The 19,525-nt window shown below is 42.6% G+C and overlaps 2 protein-coding genes across 3 annotated transcripts in view; one reads left to right on the top strand and one right to left on the bottom strand.

Annotated features, from left to right (window-relative positions):
* The window catches only part of LOC139380651 (vang-like protein 1), a 61,180-nt gene extending 49,132 nt beyond the window's left edge, over positions 1–12,048 (top strand). Inside the window, exons 6-10 of one of the 2 annotated variants that reach the window (XM_071123546.1) lie at positions 6,062–6,195; positions 6,425–6,466; positions 7,665–7,830; positions 8,231–8,465; positions 8,600–12,048. In XM_071123546.1, the coding sequence (XP_070979647.1) occupies positions 6,062–6,195; positions 6,425–6,466; positions 7,665–7,830; positions 8,231–8,465; positions 8,600–8,860 (838 nt within the window). In that variant the 3' untranslated portion in view covers positions 8,861–12,048. The remainder of the gene's footprint in view (positions 1–6,061; positions 6,196–6,424; positions 6,467–7,664; positions 7,831–8,230; positions 8,466–8,599) is intronic. The other variant, XM_071123547.1, reaches the window with a different exon arrangement.
* A 750-nt stretch (positions 12,049–12,798) lies between these two features.
* LOC139380650 (calsequestrin-2-like) lies at positions 12,799–18,124 on the bottom strand. The gene is made up of 11 exons (XM_071123545.1): positions 17,440–18,124; positions 16,620–16,704; positions 16,344–16,444; positions 16,148–16,259; positions 15,438–15,511; positions 15,213–15,343; positions 14,846–14,891; positions 14,663–14,717; positions 14,148–14,248; positions 13,981–14,055; positions 12,799–13,850 (listed from the first exon to the last, which is right to left on the bottom strand). The coding sequence occupies exons 1-11, from the start codon at positions 17,674–17,676 to the stop codon at positions 13,626–13,628; spliced, it is 1,242 nt and encodes a 413-aa protein (XP_070979646.1). The 5' UTR covers positions 17,677–18,124; the 3' UTR covers positions 12,799–13,625.
* Between the last annotated feature and the right edge of the window lie 1,401 nt (positions 18,125–19,525).

Raw genomic sequence — 19,525 nt, 5'->3', positions numbered from 1 at the left:
TGAGGCATGCTGTAATGGACTATCTACTTCTTTTCTGACCTTTTCTTATAATCCATCTGTTCTCTCTACCCTCCTCTTATGCCTCTCTTCTCTCTCTCTCTCTCTTTCAAGGGGCTTTATTGGCATGGGAAACGTATGTTAACATTGCCAAAGCAAGTGAAGTAGATAATAAACAATACAAATGACCTCAGATAAAAAAAAATGTGTAGAACTCCACAAGTCTGGTTCATCCTTTTCAGCAATTTCCAAATGAACAGTAAACATTACACTCACAGAAGTTCAAAAATAATAAAGACATTACAAATGTCATTATGTACAGTATTGTACAGTAATATACAGTGTTGTAAATAAATATGGGTTGTATTTACACTGGTTGACCTTTTCTTGTGGCAACAGGTCACAAATCTTGCTGCTGTTATGTCACACTGTGGTATTTCACCCAGTAGATATGGGAGTTTATCAAATTCGGGTTTGTTTTCGATTTCTTTGTGGTTCTGTGTAATCTGAGGGAAATACAGTTGAAGTCGGACGTTTACATACACTTAGGTTGGAGTCATTAAAACTAGTTTTTCAACCACTCCACACATTTCTTGTTAACAAACTATAGCTTTGGCAAGTTGGTTAGGACATCTACTTTGTGCATGACACAATTGTTGGAAAAATTACTTGTTTACAGACAGATTATTCCACTTAGAATTCACCTTATCACAATTCCAGTGGGTCAGAAGTTTACATACACTAAGTTGACTGTGCCTTTAAACAGCTTGGAAAATTCCAGAAAATGTCATGGCTTCACAAGCTTCTGATAGGCTAATTGACATCATTTGAGTCAATTTGAGGTGTACCTGTGGATGTATTTCAAGGACTACCTTCAAACTCTGTGCCTCTTTGCTTGACATCAAGGGAAATCAAAAGAATTCAGCCAAGACCTCAGATAAAACATTTTTTGTAGAACTCCACAAGTCTGGTTCATCCTTTTCAGCAATTTCCAAATGCCTGAATGGACCACATTCTGTACAAACAATAGTACGCAAGTATAAACACCATGGGACCACGCAGCCGTCATAGCGCTCAGGAAGGAGACGCGTTCTGTCTCCTAGAGGTGAACGTACTTTGGTGCGAAAAGTGCAAATCCCAGAAAAACAGCAAAGGACCTTGTGAAGATGCTGGAGGAAAAAGGTACAAAAGTATCTATATCCACAGTAAAACGAGTCCTATATCGACACAACCTGAGAGGCCGCTCAGCAAGGAAGAAGCAACTGCTCCAAAACCGCCATTAAAAAAGCCAGACTACGGTTTGAAACTGCACATGGGGACAAAGATCGTACTTTTTGGAGAAATGTCCTCTGGTCTGATGAAACAAAAATATAACTGTTTGGCCGTAATGACCATTGTTAATCTGTAATCTGCATTTTTGGACACCGATCATGGCCGATTACATTGCACTTCACGAGGAGACTGTGTGGCAGGCTGACTACCTGTTATGCGAGTGCAGCAAGGAGCCAAGGTAAGGTGCTAGCTAGCATTAAACACATAATCACTAGTTAACTACACATGGTTGATGATATTCCTAGTTGCATATAAATCAAATCAAATCAAATTTTATTTGTCACATACACATGGTTAGCAGATGTTAATGCGAGTGTAGCGAAATGCTTGTGCTTCTAGTTCCGACAATGCAGTAATAACAAGTAATCTAACTAACAATTCCAAAACTACTGTCTTGTACACAGTGTAAGGGGATAAATAATATGTACATAAGGATATATGAATGAGTGATGGTACAGAGCAGCATAGGCAAGATACAGTAGATGGTATCGAGTACAGTATGTACAAATGAGATGAGTATGTAAACAAAGTGGCATAGTTTAAAGTGGCTAGTGATACATGTATTACATAAGGATACAGTCGATGATATAGAGTACAGTATATACGTATGCATATGAGATGAATAATGTAGGGTAAGTAACATTATATAAGGTAGCATTGTTTAAAGTGGCTAGTGATATATTTACATCATTTCCCATCAATTCCCATTATTAAAGTGGCTGGAGTTGAGTCAGTGTCAGTGTGTTGGCAGCAGCCACTCAGTGTTAGTGGTGGCTGTTTAACAGTCTGATGGCCTTGAGATAGAAGCTGTTTTTCAGTCTCTCGGTCCCAGCTTTGATGCACCTGTACTGACCTCGCCTTCTGGATGATAGCGGGGTGAACAGGCAGTGGCTCGGGTGGTTGATGTCCTTGATGATCTTTATGGCCTTCCTGTGACATCGGGTGGTGTAGGTGTCCTGGAGGGCAGGTAGTTTGCCCCCGGTGATGCGTTGTGCAGACCTCACTACCCTCTGGAGAGCCTTACGGTTGAGGGCGGTGCAGTTGCCATACCAGGCGGTGATACAGCCCGCCAGGATGCTCTCGATATAATATAATCAATGTGATGCCTGTTAATTTATCATTGAATCATAGCCTACTTCGCCAAACGGGTGATTTAAAAAGCGCATTCGTGAAAAGTCTTTCTTAATTAAAATCAATACACAAGTATATATTTTTAAACCGGCATATTTAGTTAATTTTGCCTGCTAACATGAATTTCTTTTAACTAGGGAAATTATTTCACTTCTCTTGCGTTCTGTGCAACAAAGTCAGGGTATGTGCAGCAGTTTGGGCCGCCTGGCTCATTGCGAACTGTGAAGACGATTTCTTCCTAACAAAGACAGCCAACTTTGCCAAACGGGGGATGATTTAACTTCTTGCTCCTACTTGAGACGCAGACGTCTCAAGTAGGCACCTGGAAATGCAAATGCACTACGCTAAATGCTAAATGTACTCGTTAAAACTCAAACGTTCATTAAAATACACATGCAGGGTATTGAATTAAAGCTACACTCGTTGTGAATCTAGCCAACAAGTCAGATTTTTAAAATGCTTTTTGGCGAAAGCATGAGAAGCTATTATCTGATAGCATGCAACACCCCAAAATGCCTGAAGGCGACGTAAACAAAATAATTAGCGTAGCCGGCGCTACACAAAAACGCAGAAATAAAATATAAAACATTCATTACCTTTGATGATATTCTTTGTTGGCACTCCTATATGTCCCATAAACATCACAAATTGGTCTTTTTCCCGATTAAATCCGTCCATGAATGCTCAAAATATCCATTTGTATAGCCTGTCTGCATCAGGAAAAAAGATCTCTTCCAACACGCAACGTCATGTTTAAAAATTATATAAGTTGCCTATATTCTTTGACAAAACACTTCAACCTACTTTTATAACCCAACTTTAGGTATTTGTAAACGTTAATAAGCGATCAAATTGATCACTGGGCGATCTGTATTCAATAGCAGCTACACAAGAAAAGTGTCCATTTTTCAATCTTCCAAAATCGATTGAGGTAGGCTGGATGGAATGACGGATCTATTGGTAATGTCTCAAAGGATTTTTGTCAATGAAAATGACGTTTTTGGCGACATCGTGCGGAAGCTGTAGGAATTGCATCTGTCTCCATATTAAATTTGGTTTCCTTTAAACAATCCATGAAAGGGGCGCATGGATACTTTTTTCAGATTTCAGTGACCAGTTTTTCTTGCGCTTTTCGATGAAACACACGCTCTGTTAGTCACAGCCGTGATTTAACCAGTTTTAGAAACTTCAGAGTGTTTTCTATCCACACATACTAATCATATGCATATACTATATTCGTGGCATGAGTAGCAGGACGCTGAAATGTTGCGCGATTTTTAACAGAATGTTCGAAAAAGGAGGGGGTAGGATAAAGAGGTTAACAAAAGCGCATTTGCGGAAAAAGCATAATCGTTGCACGAATGTACCTAACCATAAACATCAATGCCTTTCTTAAAACCAATACACATAAGTATATATATTTAAACCTGCATATTTAGTTAAAAGAAATGTATGTTAGCAGGCAATCTTAAACTATGGAAATTGTGTCACTTCTCTTGCATTCATTGCACGCAGAGTCAGGGTATATGTAACCCAGGCGGTGGGGCCGCCTGGGTCGTTGCAAACTAATTTGCCAGAATTGTACGTAATTATGACATAACATTGAAGGTTGTGCAATGTAACTGGAATATTTAGATTTATGGATGCCACCCGTTAGATATAATACGTAACGGTTCCGTATTTCACTGAAAGAATAAACGTTTTATTTTCGAAATGATTGTTTCCAGATTTGACCATATTAATGACCTAAGGCTCGTATTTCTGTGTGTTATTATGTTATAATTAAGTCTATGATTTGATATTTGACAGAGCAGTTTGACTGAGCGGTGGTAGGCAGCAGCAGGCTCGTAAGCATTCATTGACAGCACTTTCGTGCGTTTGCCAGCAGCTCTTCGCAATGCTTCAAGCATTGAGCTGTTTATGACTTCAAGCCTATCAACTCCCAAGATTAGGCTGGTGTAACTGATGTGAAATGGCTAGCTAGTTAGCGGGGTGCACGCTAGTAGCGTTTCAAACGTCACACACTGAGACTTGGAGTAGTTGTTCCCCTTGCTCTGCAAGGGCTGCGGCTTTTGTGGAGCGATGTGTAACGATGCTTCGAGGGTGGCTGTTGTCGATGTGTTCCTGGTAGCCCAGGTAGGGGTGAGGAGAGGGACGGAAGCTATACTGTTTCACTGGCAATACTGAAGTGCCTATAAGAACATCCAATATTCAAAGGTATATGAAATACAAATGGTATAGAAAGAAATAGTCCTATAATAACTACAACCTAAAACTTCTTACCTAGGAATATTGAAGACTCATGTTAAAAGGAACCACCAGCTTTCATGTTCTGAGCAAGGAACTTAAACGTTAGCTTTTTTACATGGCACATATTGCACTTTTACTTTCTTCTCCAACACTTTGTTTTTGCATTATTTAAACCAAATTGAACATGTTTCATTATTTATTTGAGGCAAATAAAATGTAAATTGATGTATTATATTAAGTTAAAATAAAAATGTTCATTCAGTATTGTTGTAATTGTCATTTATTACAAATAAATAAAAATTGGCCGATTTTAATCGGTATCGGCTTTTTTTTGGTCCTCCAATAATCGGTATCGGCGTTGAAAATCATAATTGGTCGACCTCTAGTTTACCCATACATCTCCATTTTGGATAGATAATTCTTTGTTGTTTGTTTAGTGGTTTCCAATTTTCCCAGAAGTGTTTAGAGTCTATGGACATACCCAGTGTGTGACAGAGCTGCAGGAGTTTTTGTTTGTTTGTTATGTTGTGATATTGCCTAGGGGGGCATATGGGGGAGGGAATGCTGTCACCTCCAGGCAGGTGTTTGTCCCCCTGTGTGCTGAGGGTGTCAGGTTCTTGTCCGGTTCTGGCATTTAGGTCGCCACAGACTAGTACATGTCCCTGGGCCTGGAAATTATTGATTTCCCCCTCTAGGATGGAGAAGCTGTCTTCATTAAAGTATGGGGATCTAGTGGGGGGGGGGTATAGGTAGCACACAGGACATTTTTCTCTGTTGAGATAATTTATTTTTGAATTTCTAGACAAATGTAAAATGTTCCTGTTTTGATTAATTTAATGAAGTGAGTTAGGTCTGCTCTATACCAAATTAGCATACCCCCTGAGTCCCTTCCCTGTTTCACACCTGGTAGTTTGGTGGATGGGACTACCAGCTCTCTGCAACCTAGAGGGCAACCAGTGGGTCCGTCTCCTCTATACCAGGTTTCTTGTAGGATGACAATGTCTGTATTTCTGATTTCTTTGAAGTCCAGGTTTCTGCTCTTTTAGGGTCCGTCTCCTCAATGACCTCAGGCCTTGGATATTCTCGAATGAGATGGTGAAAACTTTGTGTTCCATGAAGTGTCCAATGTTGTCAGTTGTGTGGTTTGGCCTCAGACATGCCATTGGAGTGAAGGTTATGTTGTAGAGGGTAGCATCCTGTATATGTTCCTGGCAAAAAAATCTAAGTTTATCTAAACTAAACATATATATTTTTTAAGAACATGCTGGAAAATGCAGGAGCTCATCTGATCATGACCCCTCTCTCTCTTTCTCTCTCTCTCTCTCTTTCTCTTTCTCTTTCTCTGTGTCAGTATTCAGAGGGCAGCGCTGTCTCTGCTGGAGTTCTACTACAGGGACTTCCCTCTCCATAACCCTGCCCTTCTCTCCGCCTCCAAGCACCGTGCCGCCAAGCACCTGGCCGGCCTCAAGGTCTACACCGTGGACGGTTAGTACACCTACGGTTTTTCTATGGTTCCTCAATGCTTACATTTGGTTTGTGTCCCTGTGTCGTCTGACCTCCTATCATCGCTCGTTTCCTCTTTGTAACTGCATCTTAATGTGCAGCACTGTCTCTTTCATTCTTTGTCTCTCCATTCTCTCAGCTCTGTCTACCGTATTTGTTGCTTCGTTGTGACGCTCTCTCTTCATCTACTCTCCCACTCCACCCTAAGCAGCGTTTAAAGCTAAAGTGAGAGCTTACCTTTTGGACAATGACAGTAAGTAAAGATCTCTGTGTGCCCTCTCACTTTTCACTAGTGTACACTACTAACCTCACTTCCCTTCCCCCAATGTTTACACTGCTTCTAAGCATGCACACACAGATACACACCAATCTAACAACCACTTTCATTTGCGAGATCTGCTTTACACACACACACATGCGCACAGGCACCTACTTCGCAGCTCAGTGTGAGACAGCTTTTATGGTTCTTCTCTATGTTCTTTGTAGCAGAGTTTGATAGAGGAGTATGCTGGTACATTGTCCTCACAGACATTTGCATTTCAGCCTTTTAATAATTCATCACACTAGCTCCTTCTGCACATTCCCATGCTCTCTCTTTGTCTCTGTCTCTCTCTTTCTCCCCTTTCTCTCTCTCTACCCCTCGTTCTCACGTTCACTCTCTCTCATCTATCTGTCTGTCCGTATTTCGTCCTCCTTTTCTCAGTGTGTTTCTGTAGGCTAGCAGAGTGGGTCTTTAGGTTTCTAGTGTTTTTAACCAGCCCAGATCTGCTCTAATGGAACTCACCCGTATTTATTTTGGGGGATTTAGAAAAAAATAGGATTACAATGAAATTTCATAAAACATTTATTTCTCAATCGGAAAAAGGCTGTGCTACCAAGCCTGTGCTTCGTTCAGCCTCACACACACATATACACACTCACACACCTTGGTGTTAATGATTCATCTCTCTTGGCCTGTATCTGCCGGGGTTACTGTACTGAACCCTCATACACACACATCCCTCATAAATATGGACCAGATTCCACTCCTCCATATTCATATCCCACAGGAACCCTAATTCATGCTTTTACTACTTCTGGGTTAGTTAATGGTATTCATCATAGAGAGAAATTAATTCTATGATCAACTGGTATTATTGTGTTTGAAGATCGTTCTTGTTTTTTTAATTATATGAATATTTACTACCTGGTAGCCAGATGTGTTAGGATCTGCTTTAGCCAACTCTGTTGTCATTTGGCAGTTGTCTAAACCATAATTGGTTCTGACTACCAGGCTAAATATTTAATCACTCTCACAGTGAAAGGATCTGAATTGTGAAACTGCCTAATGAGATATTTAGATGTTACACAGAATCCGCACTAAGATCTGTGTTTTCCCCGGGTTACTGTCAATATGCTGACTGGGCCACACAGTGATCTTCCCATCATGCCTCTGTGCTTCCTGTTTGTAGGCCCAGTGAACCCAGCGGGGCCAGCAGGGGGATCAGGGGGATCGCAGGTGGGGGGTCAGCCGCGGGCCATGATCTCTGCAGCAGCCAGGCGCAGAGACGCCACTCACAACGAACTATACTACGAAGAGGCCGACCATGACCGACGGGTCCGCAAACGCAGAGCCAGGTGAAAGAGAGGGGGAGGAGAGGGAGAGGAGAGGAGAGGGAGAGGAGAGGAGAGGGAGAGGAGAGGAGAGGGAGAGGAGAGGAGAGGAGAGGAGAGGAGAGGAGAGGAGAGGGAGAGGGAGAGGGAGAGGGAGAGGGAGAGGGAGAGGGAGAGGGAGAGGGGAGGGACTCCGAGTCACTTAAAAACAAATAGGTGGTGTGAAAGGAAGGAAGAAAGATGGATGAAAGATACATATGTATGCTGCTTAATGTAAGGATTAAAATATAGATGAGGGTTTCGATAGATGGACATAAGAATTGAGGGCTAAATGTTGGCCTGTGTGTTTTTATAACTTGTAGGATGCAAGAACAGATGAGTGTACAGTATACTGAATGTTTTCTGTACATTGTTGTAACGTTAGGCTAGTGGTGGCTGTGGAGGAGGCCTTCATGCATGTGAGGCGGATGCAGCAGGAGGAGCAGAAAGCATCCCCTGGGGATGTGATGGACGTACGGGAAGCGGCCCTGGCCATCTTCCCCTCCATGGCCCGCGCCCTGCAGAAATACCTCCGAACCACCAGAAGGCAGCACTGCCACAGCATGGACAGCATCCAGAGACACTTGGCCTTCTGCCTCACACACAACATGAGCCCCAAGGTAGGCAAGCTTCAACTTCTTGGTTCCAGATCATCCCCTGGCCACTATCACTACTAGACACCTCTTGGCCTTGGCCCAACATAACAATCTCTATAGCAATATGATTGTGTGTGTCTGCTTCTGTGTTTCTTCAGGCATTCCTGGAGGCCTACCTGTCCCCTGGTCCTACGCTACAGTATGGTCGAGAGCGCTGGATGGCCGGTCAGTGGACTCTGGTCAGCGAGGCTGCGGTCACTAGCGGTCTAAAGGAGGACACAGTCTTCTCACTGAGGTGTCTAGATTTCAGCCTAGCGGTAACAGTCAAGTCCATCCCCTACATTCGAATGACCGAGGAGTACGTCGATCCAAAGTCACACAAGTTTACCCTGAGTCTTCAATCTGAAACATCAGTCTAACAGACGCATGTAGAAGAACTGTGGGACTTGTCTTTTTTGAGTTCAGTTTCTTAAACCCTCTTTTACTTTGACATGCTATTTTGCTTTTCTCTTCTATTTATATTACCAGTGTTTATAAAGATTATTTTGGCTACTTTGAGATTTGTTATTGTACGTAATTGATATGAACAGATGCATATTGGATATTGTAACAAGATGAAGTGTTAGCTGGTCATATAATAGTTAATAAATGGTAGGGATCCCCAGCCCTATGGCTCTTTTGGAGTGAAGATGACCGATGGAGAGAGTTAGGGAACATGCTCTGATTTCTATTGTCCTGAGGCACACTGGAACATTGAATTATGTCAGCGGGTTTTCAATACACTGTAGATGACCCTCCCGCATTTTGTTCTTCCTCTGTGTGTGTGTGTCTGTGTGTGTGCATGCGTGCGTGTGTGTGTGTGACTGTGTGTGTATGTATGTAGGGGGGTATTTTCATATGGTCTGCCCTGCTAATATGAATGAAATACTACCTAATAATCACAAACAGTTCAGGTTCAGTTTTATCAAACTAAGAATTGCTTTTCTTTACAGTTAATGGATTGTACATGTGTGTTTTTATATACGGTTGAAGTCGGAAGTTTACATACACTTAGGTTGGAGTCATTAAAACTCGTTTTTCAACCACTCCACAAATTTCTTCTTAAAAAACTATAGTTTTGGCAAGTCGGTTAGGACATCTACTTTGTGCATGACACAAGTAATTTTTCCAACAATTGTTTACAGACAGATTATTTCACTTAGAATTCCCTGTATCACAATTCCAATGGGTCAGAAGTTTACATACACTAAGTTGACTGTACCTTTAAACAGCTTGGAAAATTCCAGAAGATGTCATGGCTTTAGAAGCTTCTAATTCTCATCATTTGAATCAATTGGAGGTGTACCTGTGGATGTATTTCAAGGCCTACCTTCAAACTCAGTTTCTCTTTGCTTGACATCATGGGAAAATCAAAATAAATCCGCCGAGACCTCCACAAAAATTATAGACCTCCACAAGTCTGGTTCATCCTTGGGAGCAATTTCCAAACGCCTGAAGGTACCACGTTCATCTGTACAAACAATAGTATGCAAGTATAAACACTATGGGACCACGCAGCCGTCATACCGCTCAGGAAGGAGATGCGTTCTGTCTCCTAGAGATGAACGTACGTTGTTGCGAAATTTGCAAATCTTGAGAAGATGCTGGAGGAAACGGGTACAAAAGTATCTCTATCCACAGTAAAACGAGTCCTATATCGACATAACCTGAGAGGCCGCTCAGCAAGGAAACAGCCACAGCTCCAAAACCGCCATAAAAAAGCCAGACTACGGTTTGCAACTGCACAAAGGGCCAAATATCGTACTTTTTGAAGAAATGTCCTCTGGTCTGATGAAATAAAAATAGAACTGTTTGGCCATAATGACCATCGTTCGGTTTGGAGGGAAAAGGATGGAGGCTTGCAAGCCGAAGAACACCATCCCAACCGTGAAGCACAGGGGTGCAGCATCATGTTGTGGGGGTGCTTTGCTACAGGAGGGACTGGTGCACTTCACAATGACATCATGGGGCAGGAAAATTATATGGATCTATTGAAGCAACATCTCAAGACATCAGTCAGGAAGTTAAAGCTTGGTCGCAAATGGGTCTTCCAAATAGACAATGACCCCAAGCATACTTCCAAAGTTGTGGCAAAATGGCTTAAGGACAACAAAGTCAAGGTATTGGAGTGGCCATCACAAAGCCCTGACCTCAAACCTATAGAGAATTTGTGGGCAGAACTGAAAAACTGTGTGCAAGCAAGGAGGCCTACACACCTGACTCACTTACACCAGCTCTGTCAGAAGGAATGGAAGCTTGTGGAACACTTCCTGAAAAGTTTGACCCAAGATAAACAATTTAAAGGCAATGCTACCAAATACTAATTCAGTGTGTGTAAACTTCTGACCCACTGGGAATGTGATGAAAGAAATCAAAGCTTAAGTGGCGGGAGAGAGATCCCTGTGTTCTGTAAGCCCAGGGTGCAGTTGTTGTCACCAAAAGGTTACATGTTTTTGAGGATTTTATACTGATGAAGACATGCATTATTAAAGAAAGCTATTATTAAGTTTCTACAGAACCTAACCCTGTAAACTAAGAGAATCCGATTGAGGCTCAAGTTTTTTTGTCTTCAGATATGAGAGAAGACAACAGATTAAAGAAGGATGTCACAATATTCTCTCTTTTAGTCCCTATGTTTGAGAAGTGTGGAGAATACACACAAAGAGAAGGGGTTCTCGTAATGCATTTTGTCCCAGACATGACTGACTAATCTGATACCGTAGCTTCTCCTCTACTGTCTCCAAGTCTGCATACGCGCGCATCTTCATGTACTGAAAGTGATTCAAATAGGCCAAAATGATACATTTCTCATGTCTTTTTTTACATTGTTTGATATGGTATGTTCCTCAGTATTGATGTTCAGAGTGCAGACAACAGTCTCCTTATAGTGAGGGGAGTCTACAGTCACAACTGGCACAGATATGGGATTTTTATGCTTATCTCTGTGAACTCAATATACAGTATTTGTTTGTTTTAATATTGTATTGTTTTAGCCAAATCTTCCCTATTACATGTGCATATTATTCAAGACTATATTAGAATGAAATTGTTTGTTATTGTACAATCATTGTTGTCACCAAAAGGTTACATGTTTTTGAGGATTTTATACTGATGAAATTATGGCTGTGAATATTTGCCTGTTCGAATTCACCCTTTTATTCGTTTTTATCTTGAGGTGACCACAGGTTATAAGTGTTGGATAGGTCAAAGGTTGCCAACCAATTGCTTTCCCTTATCTAACCAATTCCGTTATGTGACTACTTCAAGGAAGGGAGAAAGGATGTATTTTTCAAGTATTCGACCAGGGCATTTGTCTCCTTCATTACAAAGGTGCCTCTGTTTAAAAACACATATGATGTATGCTCAATGTGTTTGTTATTGTATGCAAGTATGTTCATCCAATAATGTATGGTGTGTGTGCGAGTGCACAATTGCCATCCTAAATGTTGTTCTGACCAATTCGGTCTCAAGTTTTCACTGGTGTTTTTTTTTAAAGATTTACATATATGGAATTACAAACTGTATAAAGATTCAAATTTGTAAAATAAATATTTGTATGAACATTTTCAACATTCTCATATTACTTTATTGTTGGTGTGTGTGGTGCTTTGTATTTGTCTGTGCACTAGAAAGTATGTAAGTGAGACTATTGGGTGAGAGTGTCTGTCTGCACTGTCCAGTTGAAGACGAGAGAGAGAGAGAGTGAGTTCATATCTGAAGCCCCCTTCACACTACTGCACCCTGGGCTTACAGAACACAGGGATCTCTCTCCTGCCACTTCACATATTCTCTCTTCTAATTGCCCACTGAGGGAGAGAGAGAATGAGGGATGAGTCAAGGAGGGAAAGAGACAGACAAAGAGAGAGTGAAACATGGAGTGAGAATACATGAGACAAAATTATCAGAAATACAGTGTAGACATTGTTAATGTTGTAAATGACTATTGTAGCACAACAGTTTTCAGATGTGCTAACATAATTTTAATTTAAGGGTTTTCTAAGGATCAATTAGCCTTTTAAAAGGATAAATTTGCGAACTATGGATTAGCTAACACAACGTGTCATTGGAACACAGGAGTGATGGTTGCTGATAATGGACCTCTGTACGCCTATGTAGATATTCCATTAAAAATCAGGCTTTTCCAGCTACAATAGTCATTTACAACATTAACAATGTCTACACTGTATTTCTGATCAACCTGATGTTATTTTAATGGGCAAAAAAATAGCTTTTCTTTAAAAAAACAAGTGAATTTCAAAGTGACACCAAACTTTTGAACTGTAGTGTACATATTTAAATAAAAGAGTTGTGGACATTGCAAGGTGTGAATTTATTTATTTTACATTTAACTGCACCATGCTCTGCCAACTGAGCCACACGGGACCCAATAGTAATAACAAAGATACAGCCACTGTGGCATGGAGAGAAGGGACTGTGTGCACTGAAATCCAAACCTAAAATGCAATTATCTATACACAAAGCATGCATTAGAGGGCATGGTTTGGAAACAGCAAAATACACAAAGATACCACACTTTATTGAGGTTTAGGATAGTGTACAGCAGCAGTTCACAGATGTTTTTTTATTTAACTAGGCAAGTTAGTTAAGAACAAATTCTTATTTACAATGACAGCCTAGGAACAGTGGGTTAACTCCCTTGTTCAGGGGCAGAACGACTGATTTATACCTTGCCAGCTCGGGGATTCGATCTAGCAACCTTTCGGTTACTGCCCCAAGGCTCTAACCGCTAGGCTACCTGCCGCCCCATTGATCAAACAAAATGTTGATTTATGTCTTTGTCTTGGTCGCCAACCATTTTCATAAATTAGTAGAATTAAGGGAAGGATGGAAAGTACTGTTTGGGTTTTTCTCTCAAGTATCTCTGTTTGTCAGCACATTGTTAATTCTCTTTTTCAGATTGATTTCAGTTTATCAACAGATCTTTTTCCAGATTCATGAAAAACAAAAGCTGTTAATGGGTTTTCTTATAATGCAGAGAGGTTGACTTAGGCCAGACACGTTGTACAAAATCTTCTAGAAAAGCGTTTAGGTCTATTTCTCTCACCCTAAACGTTGATGATAGTACAGTAAAGAGACTATACAACAATGTTATTAATTCTAGATGACAAATTCACAGTTTTTGAATTATTCACCATCGTCGTCCTCGTCTTCTTCATCATCAGAGTCATCCGAATCATCAGAGTCATCATCAGAGTCATCATCAGAGTCGTCGTCATCGTCATCATCGTCGTTGTCGTCATCATCATCCTCTGTGTTGACCTTGCCCGACAGGACGTTCTCTATCCAGTCCGCCAGCTTCTGGGCTGTGAGCAGATCTTGTTCTTCCATCTCCAGCCAGATGCTGTCAGCCTGTCCAGAGGAAGAGAGAGAGGTCAGGGTCCAAAGGTCATGGACCATCATGAGTTAGATCTAAGTTTCACAATTTCTGACTGGTTTCCACCAATTCCTCATGCTGTATTGGAGCTGTTCGGGGACTCACGTCAGTAACGTTGACCACGCCGATCTGAGGTTTGAACAGGTCCACCTGGAAGGTCTTCTCCCAGTAGGGGATAAGCTGAGGAGAGTGAGAGAGAACACACTGTGAGATCTGAAACTGTAGGGACTTGAGTTCACGTAATCCTGTCTGTCCGTCTGTCTGTGTCTCACCAGTGGGAAGTCATCAGGGTCGATCCAGATTATGCTGAGACCAGGGTGGTGGGTGTTGTCTCTAGCCACCTCCTTCAGCAGCTCCAGGAACTCATAACCATCTGAACACCACCAAACAACATATTAAGAAGGTTAGTCTGTGTTTTATCATGCCAGGAGAAGTTTGTTTGATTTCCTGAAAGCTATGAACCATTTCAGTGATTCTCAGTTTCAGATAAGACTGATAGGAACCTATGTTGCAAAGCTGATGTTGGCCCTGATCAAAGCTGATGTTGGCCCTGAAGCTGATGTTGGCCCTGATCAAAGCTGATGTTGGCCCTGAAGCTGATGTTGGCCCTGATCAAAGCTGATGTTGGCCCTGATCAAAGCTGATGTTGGCCCTGATCAAAGCTGATGTTGGCCCTAATCAAAGCTGATGTTGGCCCTGATCAAAGCTGATGTTGGCCCTGATCAAAGCTGATGTTGGCCCTGATCAAAGTTGATGTTACTGTAATATGGATGTATTTTTTTTTTACCAGGGTCCTCCTCCTCTGCGAAGGCCACTATATGGCTCCCCTCCACAACGTCCTCCTGAAAATGAGACATCATGAGACGCTGTCCAAGGTTTGACAGAAATGAACACACTTACTGTTGTACTTCCCTTTCTTGCACTAACCCTTGAACTTGCATAAGGTAAATGAAATGACAAAAAAACTCACCCATGTCTCAAACATGTCCTCTGCACGCAGCTTTCGCAGTGTTGGCCTGAAAACATTACACAACGTTATCAGTCACAGACCACTGATCAGATCATCAGAATGAAGTGATCCTGTTCTGACAGCCGCAGTAGGGCTGCAGGTAGCCTAGCGAATAGAGTTTTGGACCAGTAACCGAAATGTCACTAGTTAGAATCCTGAGCCGACAAGGTGAAAATATGTTGATGTGCCCTTGAGCAAGGCACGTAACCCTAATTGCTCCAGGGTTGCCGCTGACCTAACCATGACCTGACTTTCAGGGGGAAATGGGATATGCAGAAAACACAGGACAAATATAAGCACCCACCCCCAAAAAACTATTACACCATACCTTCTGTGTTCAGTGACGAAAGCCACGATCTCCTCCTCAGAGTTGGGTCTGTCAGGGAGGGTGACGGGCTCCTCCATGAAGGGCTCGTAGAAATCCACCTCGTTCATTTTCAGGGTCAGCTCCTTGGCCACCTTAAACACCACAGACACCAGAATCAGCACCCAACTTCTTGCATTGACAGGACCCCTTCTCAAGACCAAGGACATAAGATGTCTGTATACTCACAGCTTTCTCAAAGGTGGCAAAGAATTTGATGTAGGGTTGGAACTGCTCTGCAGCCTCCTTGAACGCACTGTAGTCTGGAGGAAAGGAGCGGTTTATGAAGAAGAGAAAGGAGTGGATGGGAGGAGGGAGGGAGGAGAGCAGAGGGCATTTGACTTCTTTTGAAGATGGTGTACTACTGTATAACCACTACTCTATAACTACACCATTTCTTATCCGTTGAACAGAGGTAGTCCTTCAGCATTTAGAATAATTCCCCTTCTGCTGCTATCATTTACCATAGCTTTCAGTGAGCGTCTACTAGCTTGTGTGTGCTAGCTAGACTAGGATTGGTCTTTAGGGAGATGCCATTGACACATACGTATACTGAAATAACTGAGCCCCGTTGACCCCTGGTTTTAGGCTACCACAGTCGGTCAGGGGTGAGACAGCCGCCTTGCTTATCATGAGCACGATTCGGTGTCTTACGATAAATGGAAAAATATTTGGCCCTCGCAGCTGTGTGTGGAGGGAGGGTAAAATTGGACAAGTAAATCCATGGGGATGGTACGTTTAAAATTCCCTGGTTATTATCAAGGCCAGGGGATCAGCCAATAGCCATCCAACCCTGGCCATCACACTAGCATGACAGGGAGCACATTTAAACAACCTTAACACATACACACAGAGACATACACAGACAGATTGTCAGAAAGACAGACACACACACTCACATTCTGAGTCCTCGTTCTTAAAATATCCAATGAGGCGGATGTCTTCCTCCATCCTGTCGAAGGCCCTCAGCTCCAGAGCATTTCCTATCACCTCCACAGGCTCCTCCAAAAGCTAGAGAGAAAATAGCATAACATAACAGTAAGCTGATCCTAGATCTGTGAGTAGTATCAATGAGGGCACCCCCAGTCCACTCACGTCTAGAAGGAACTCCACCAGGGTGTCGGCAGAGAGCATGCCGTCAAACTCAATCACACGGTCTGCCTTGAACACATACACACTGCCCTCTTCCACCAGGCCTGGGGTCAGAGGTCAGGGGTCAGAGGGTCAAGTACAGACCATTATTTACAACCATTCACTGAATGCTTTACAAAAACCTTTTGGTGCTTCATGTAGTATGCTTCATAGTCATGTAGTATAATAATAATGATGAGAAACTATAGTTCACACTGAAGTGTTGATGTGTTTCCTTACCCAGCTTCTTGGCAACCTTGGTGTCTTTGTGGGAGTCTACCATTCCAAACCCAATCTCCTTTTCCTCCATAACCTGAGCAGCCAGCTGGAGATGAAGACAAAAGTCAGTTAGGGACATTCTTTCAACGGCATCATAACACTTAAATAGGAACCGTGTCCAATAGAGCCCTTGTTGTTCTACACTCAGGAACTATGATCCAGTTTGAAGCATGTTTGGCAGGGGGACAGGGCTGAGATGAGGCTTAGTTGGTGTGACGTTATTGAGTAGATAATGGTCCAGAGAACAGAACAGCCCCAAGGCAACACACACACACACACACACACACACACACACACACACACACACACACACACACACACACACATATATATATCAAAGTCATAATAATCACTGAGTCCTGGGTCTTGGCTCAGTCTTGGGTATGTATCCAATCCGATTCAATCAGAGTTGATCATGTTTAATTGAATGACAGCCATTTTATGACAAAGTTTTATTACAGTCTCTCATTCTAGCTCTCACTCTTAACCACTTCAGTAAATTGTGGGTTCCGTGCCCATTGGGACACTCTAATGTCTAGGTACTGTAAATGATTTATGGAGTGGGTCTAGCTGACCCAGTGACCCCAGATTGTTAAATCACCTCAGTCCAGCCCAGGTGCTCCCCCTCCCTAGTGACTCTCCTCTTTCTTCTCTACCCACCATCTCTTTCTTCTCCTCCTTGTCTCTCTCTCTCTGCCTTGTCCTCCTTCATCTTTTCTTCACCATCTCGTTCCTAGACTCACCATCTCCCTTTTTCTCGCTTCCTCCTCCTCAGGCTTACCTCCAGCACCATCTCAGTCATCAGGTGTTGTTTCTGCAGCTCCTTCCCATCAGGGATGGGTTTGTGGTACAGCAGACACATCATGGTGTACTTCTTCATGGCCTTCTGGTAGTTCTTGTTATTGATGTCGATGACTCTGTCTTTCCCGTCATAGCGAGGGAACTCCAGTCCCTTCTCGGTCTGAACGAGCGGCGACAGAGACAGGCACGGGAGCAGGAGCAGCCACAGGGCAAGCATGGTCTAGGAACGTGTTATGAACGACCACACACCCCGAGAATCACAGAGTAACCTTTAATCACTAGATACGGCCTCCACAAGAGTACTTAGGCTGAGGAAGGTCAATAAACTCCCCACAATTGAAAAATACTTCTTTTTTTTAAACAATAGATAGAGAGGTGTAGAATAGCACGTTGCCCTTAAATTATAGTATAAATCTCCTTGAGTCTCCTTCCAAGCAGTCCTCTGTAGTCCAATGCCCAAGGCTTGTTTAGGAACCAGCGATTCTCTCTCTCCCTGTTTCACTCCCTTGCTCCCTCTCTCCAGCCGAGAAAAAGGGAAAGAACAGACCTGACAGACCTGGAGCGCTGGGGGGCTAGATACCGTACATAGCTCTCCCCCTGGCCACCACACACAGGCCCATTTTTAGGAGACCAGTTGTTTAGGTGCTAAAAATAAATAGGTGAGTGAGAGAGAGAGATAGAGGGAGAAAGAGCACGAGAGGAGATAGTGGGTTTTAACAGGCCTCCTCTCTCTGCTCACACTCTCACACCATGGCGTTTCTACTTGGCATGTGGGGAGGAATGAGAGAGAGCTGTGCTGAGGATATTTAGGGGTGTATAGATTTTGGGATGATAGTAATCTGGGGTCTGCATATCTACAGTTCTAACAGTCACTACAGATTGGGTTTGTAACCATGAGCATAAAAAGAGACTCCTGAACAGTGCTCAGCACCGTGAAACGGGTGTTCCCAACAGGTTAGCATTATGCTAACAGTGTCCCACTCCACAACGTCTAGTGTATGTTGATAGATGCATGCAGTGACAGGCTAATGGACAGCGCCTGAATGCAACTAGAATATAATTGTGATAGCTTTATAGTGGCTACTTTAACACTAGCTATCCCATTGCTGTGGTAGTTGGTGTAGTTGTCTGTTAGAGCATACTGTTGGAATCAGACTAGGGTAAGGGGAGGTGTTGGCTGGGGGTTACAGTTACAGTCAAAAGAAATAATCAGACAAGGAGACTCTGACGTTGTGTGTGTGCGTGCATTCGTGTGCCTGTCGACAGCCTATGGAGGGAAGGTAAATGTACTCTCCTTTGAGAGGGTAGGCTTAACTGGGATATTAGGCAGGGTTGGGTAGGTTACTTTCTAAATGTAATCCATTATACAGTTTCTAGTTACCTATCCAAAATTGTAATTAATTACTTTCTCCATAAGAAGCATCATTAGTGGCTTCTGACTTGTGGTTAGACTTCAATGCTGAATTTAATGCCATTGAGAAAACAGAAAGGTGTCATATAATGTATTTTTCCCAAACATCCTTTCTGAATTGAAAAGTAATCCATAAGTAATCATCTAGTTTTTCAAAGTGTCCCCCAAATGCTTTGACACTGAAACTTTTCCCCTGACCCTTGACCCCAGGGATGTGCTGAAAATCACTGAAACAGCTAATACATGTGTGCATATATCACAGGGGGTTGGTGGCACCTTAATTGGGGAGGACGGGCTCGTGGTAATGGCTGGAGTGGAATAGGTGAAATGGTATTAAATACATCAAACACACATGGTTTCATGCATTTAATACCAGTCCATTTGCTCCATTCCAGCCATTATCATGAGCTGTCCTCCCTTCAGCAGCCTCCTGTGGTATGCATGTGTGAGCATGTAGTTTACCCATTGCCAATGTAACAGTATAACTTTAAACCGTCCACTCGCCGTTTCACATCCGTTACACTCACCCCCCTTTTGACCTCCTCCTCTTTCCGCAGCAACCAGTGATCCGGGTCAATAGCATCAATTTAACAGTATAACTTTAGACGGTCCCCTCGCCCATACCCGGGCGCGAACCAGGGACCCTCTGTACACA

Source organism: Oncorhynchus clarkii, chromosome 22, assembly GCF_045791955.1.
Source record: "Oncorhynchus clarkii lewisi isolate Uvic-CL-2024 chromosome 22, UVic_Ocla_1.0, whole genome shotgun sequence".
Classification (NCBI taxonomy): Eukaryota; Metazoa; Chordata; class Actinopteri; order Salmoniformes; family Salmonidae; genus Oncorhynchus; species Oncorhynchus clarkii.
Note: the sequence above shows the minus strand (reverse complement) of the source record. Positions and strands in the feature narration are given on the sequence as shown.

What these genes read in the sequence shown, in the direction of transcription:
- LOC139380650 (XM_071123545.1), bottom strand. Translation starts at nt 17,676, where the DNA reads ATGCTTGCCCTGTGGCTGCTCCTGCTCCCGTGCCTGTCTCTGTCGCCG. An exon ending in TAAGAACGAGGACTCAGAAT is followed by an intron (nt 15,512 to 16,147) that starts GTGAGTGTGTGT and finishes CCTTTCCTCCAG; the next exon opens with ACTACAGTGCGTTCAAGGAG. An exon ending in AGGACATGTTTGAGACATGG is followed by an intron (nt 14,718 to 14,845) that starts GTGAGTTTTTTT and finishes TCTCATTTTCAG; the next exon opens with GAGGACGTTGTGGAGGGGAG.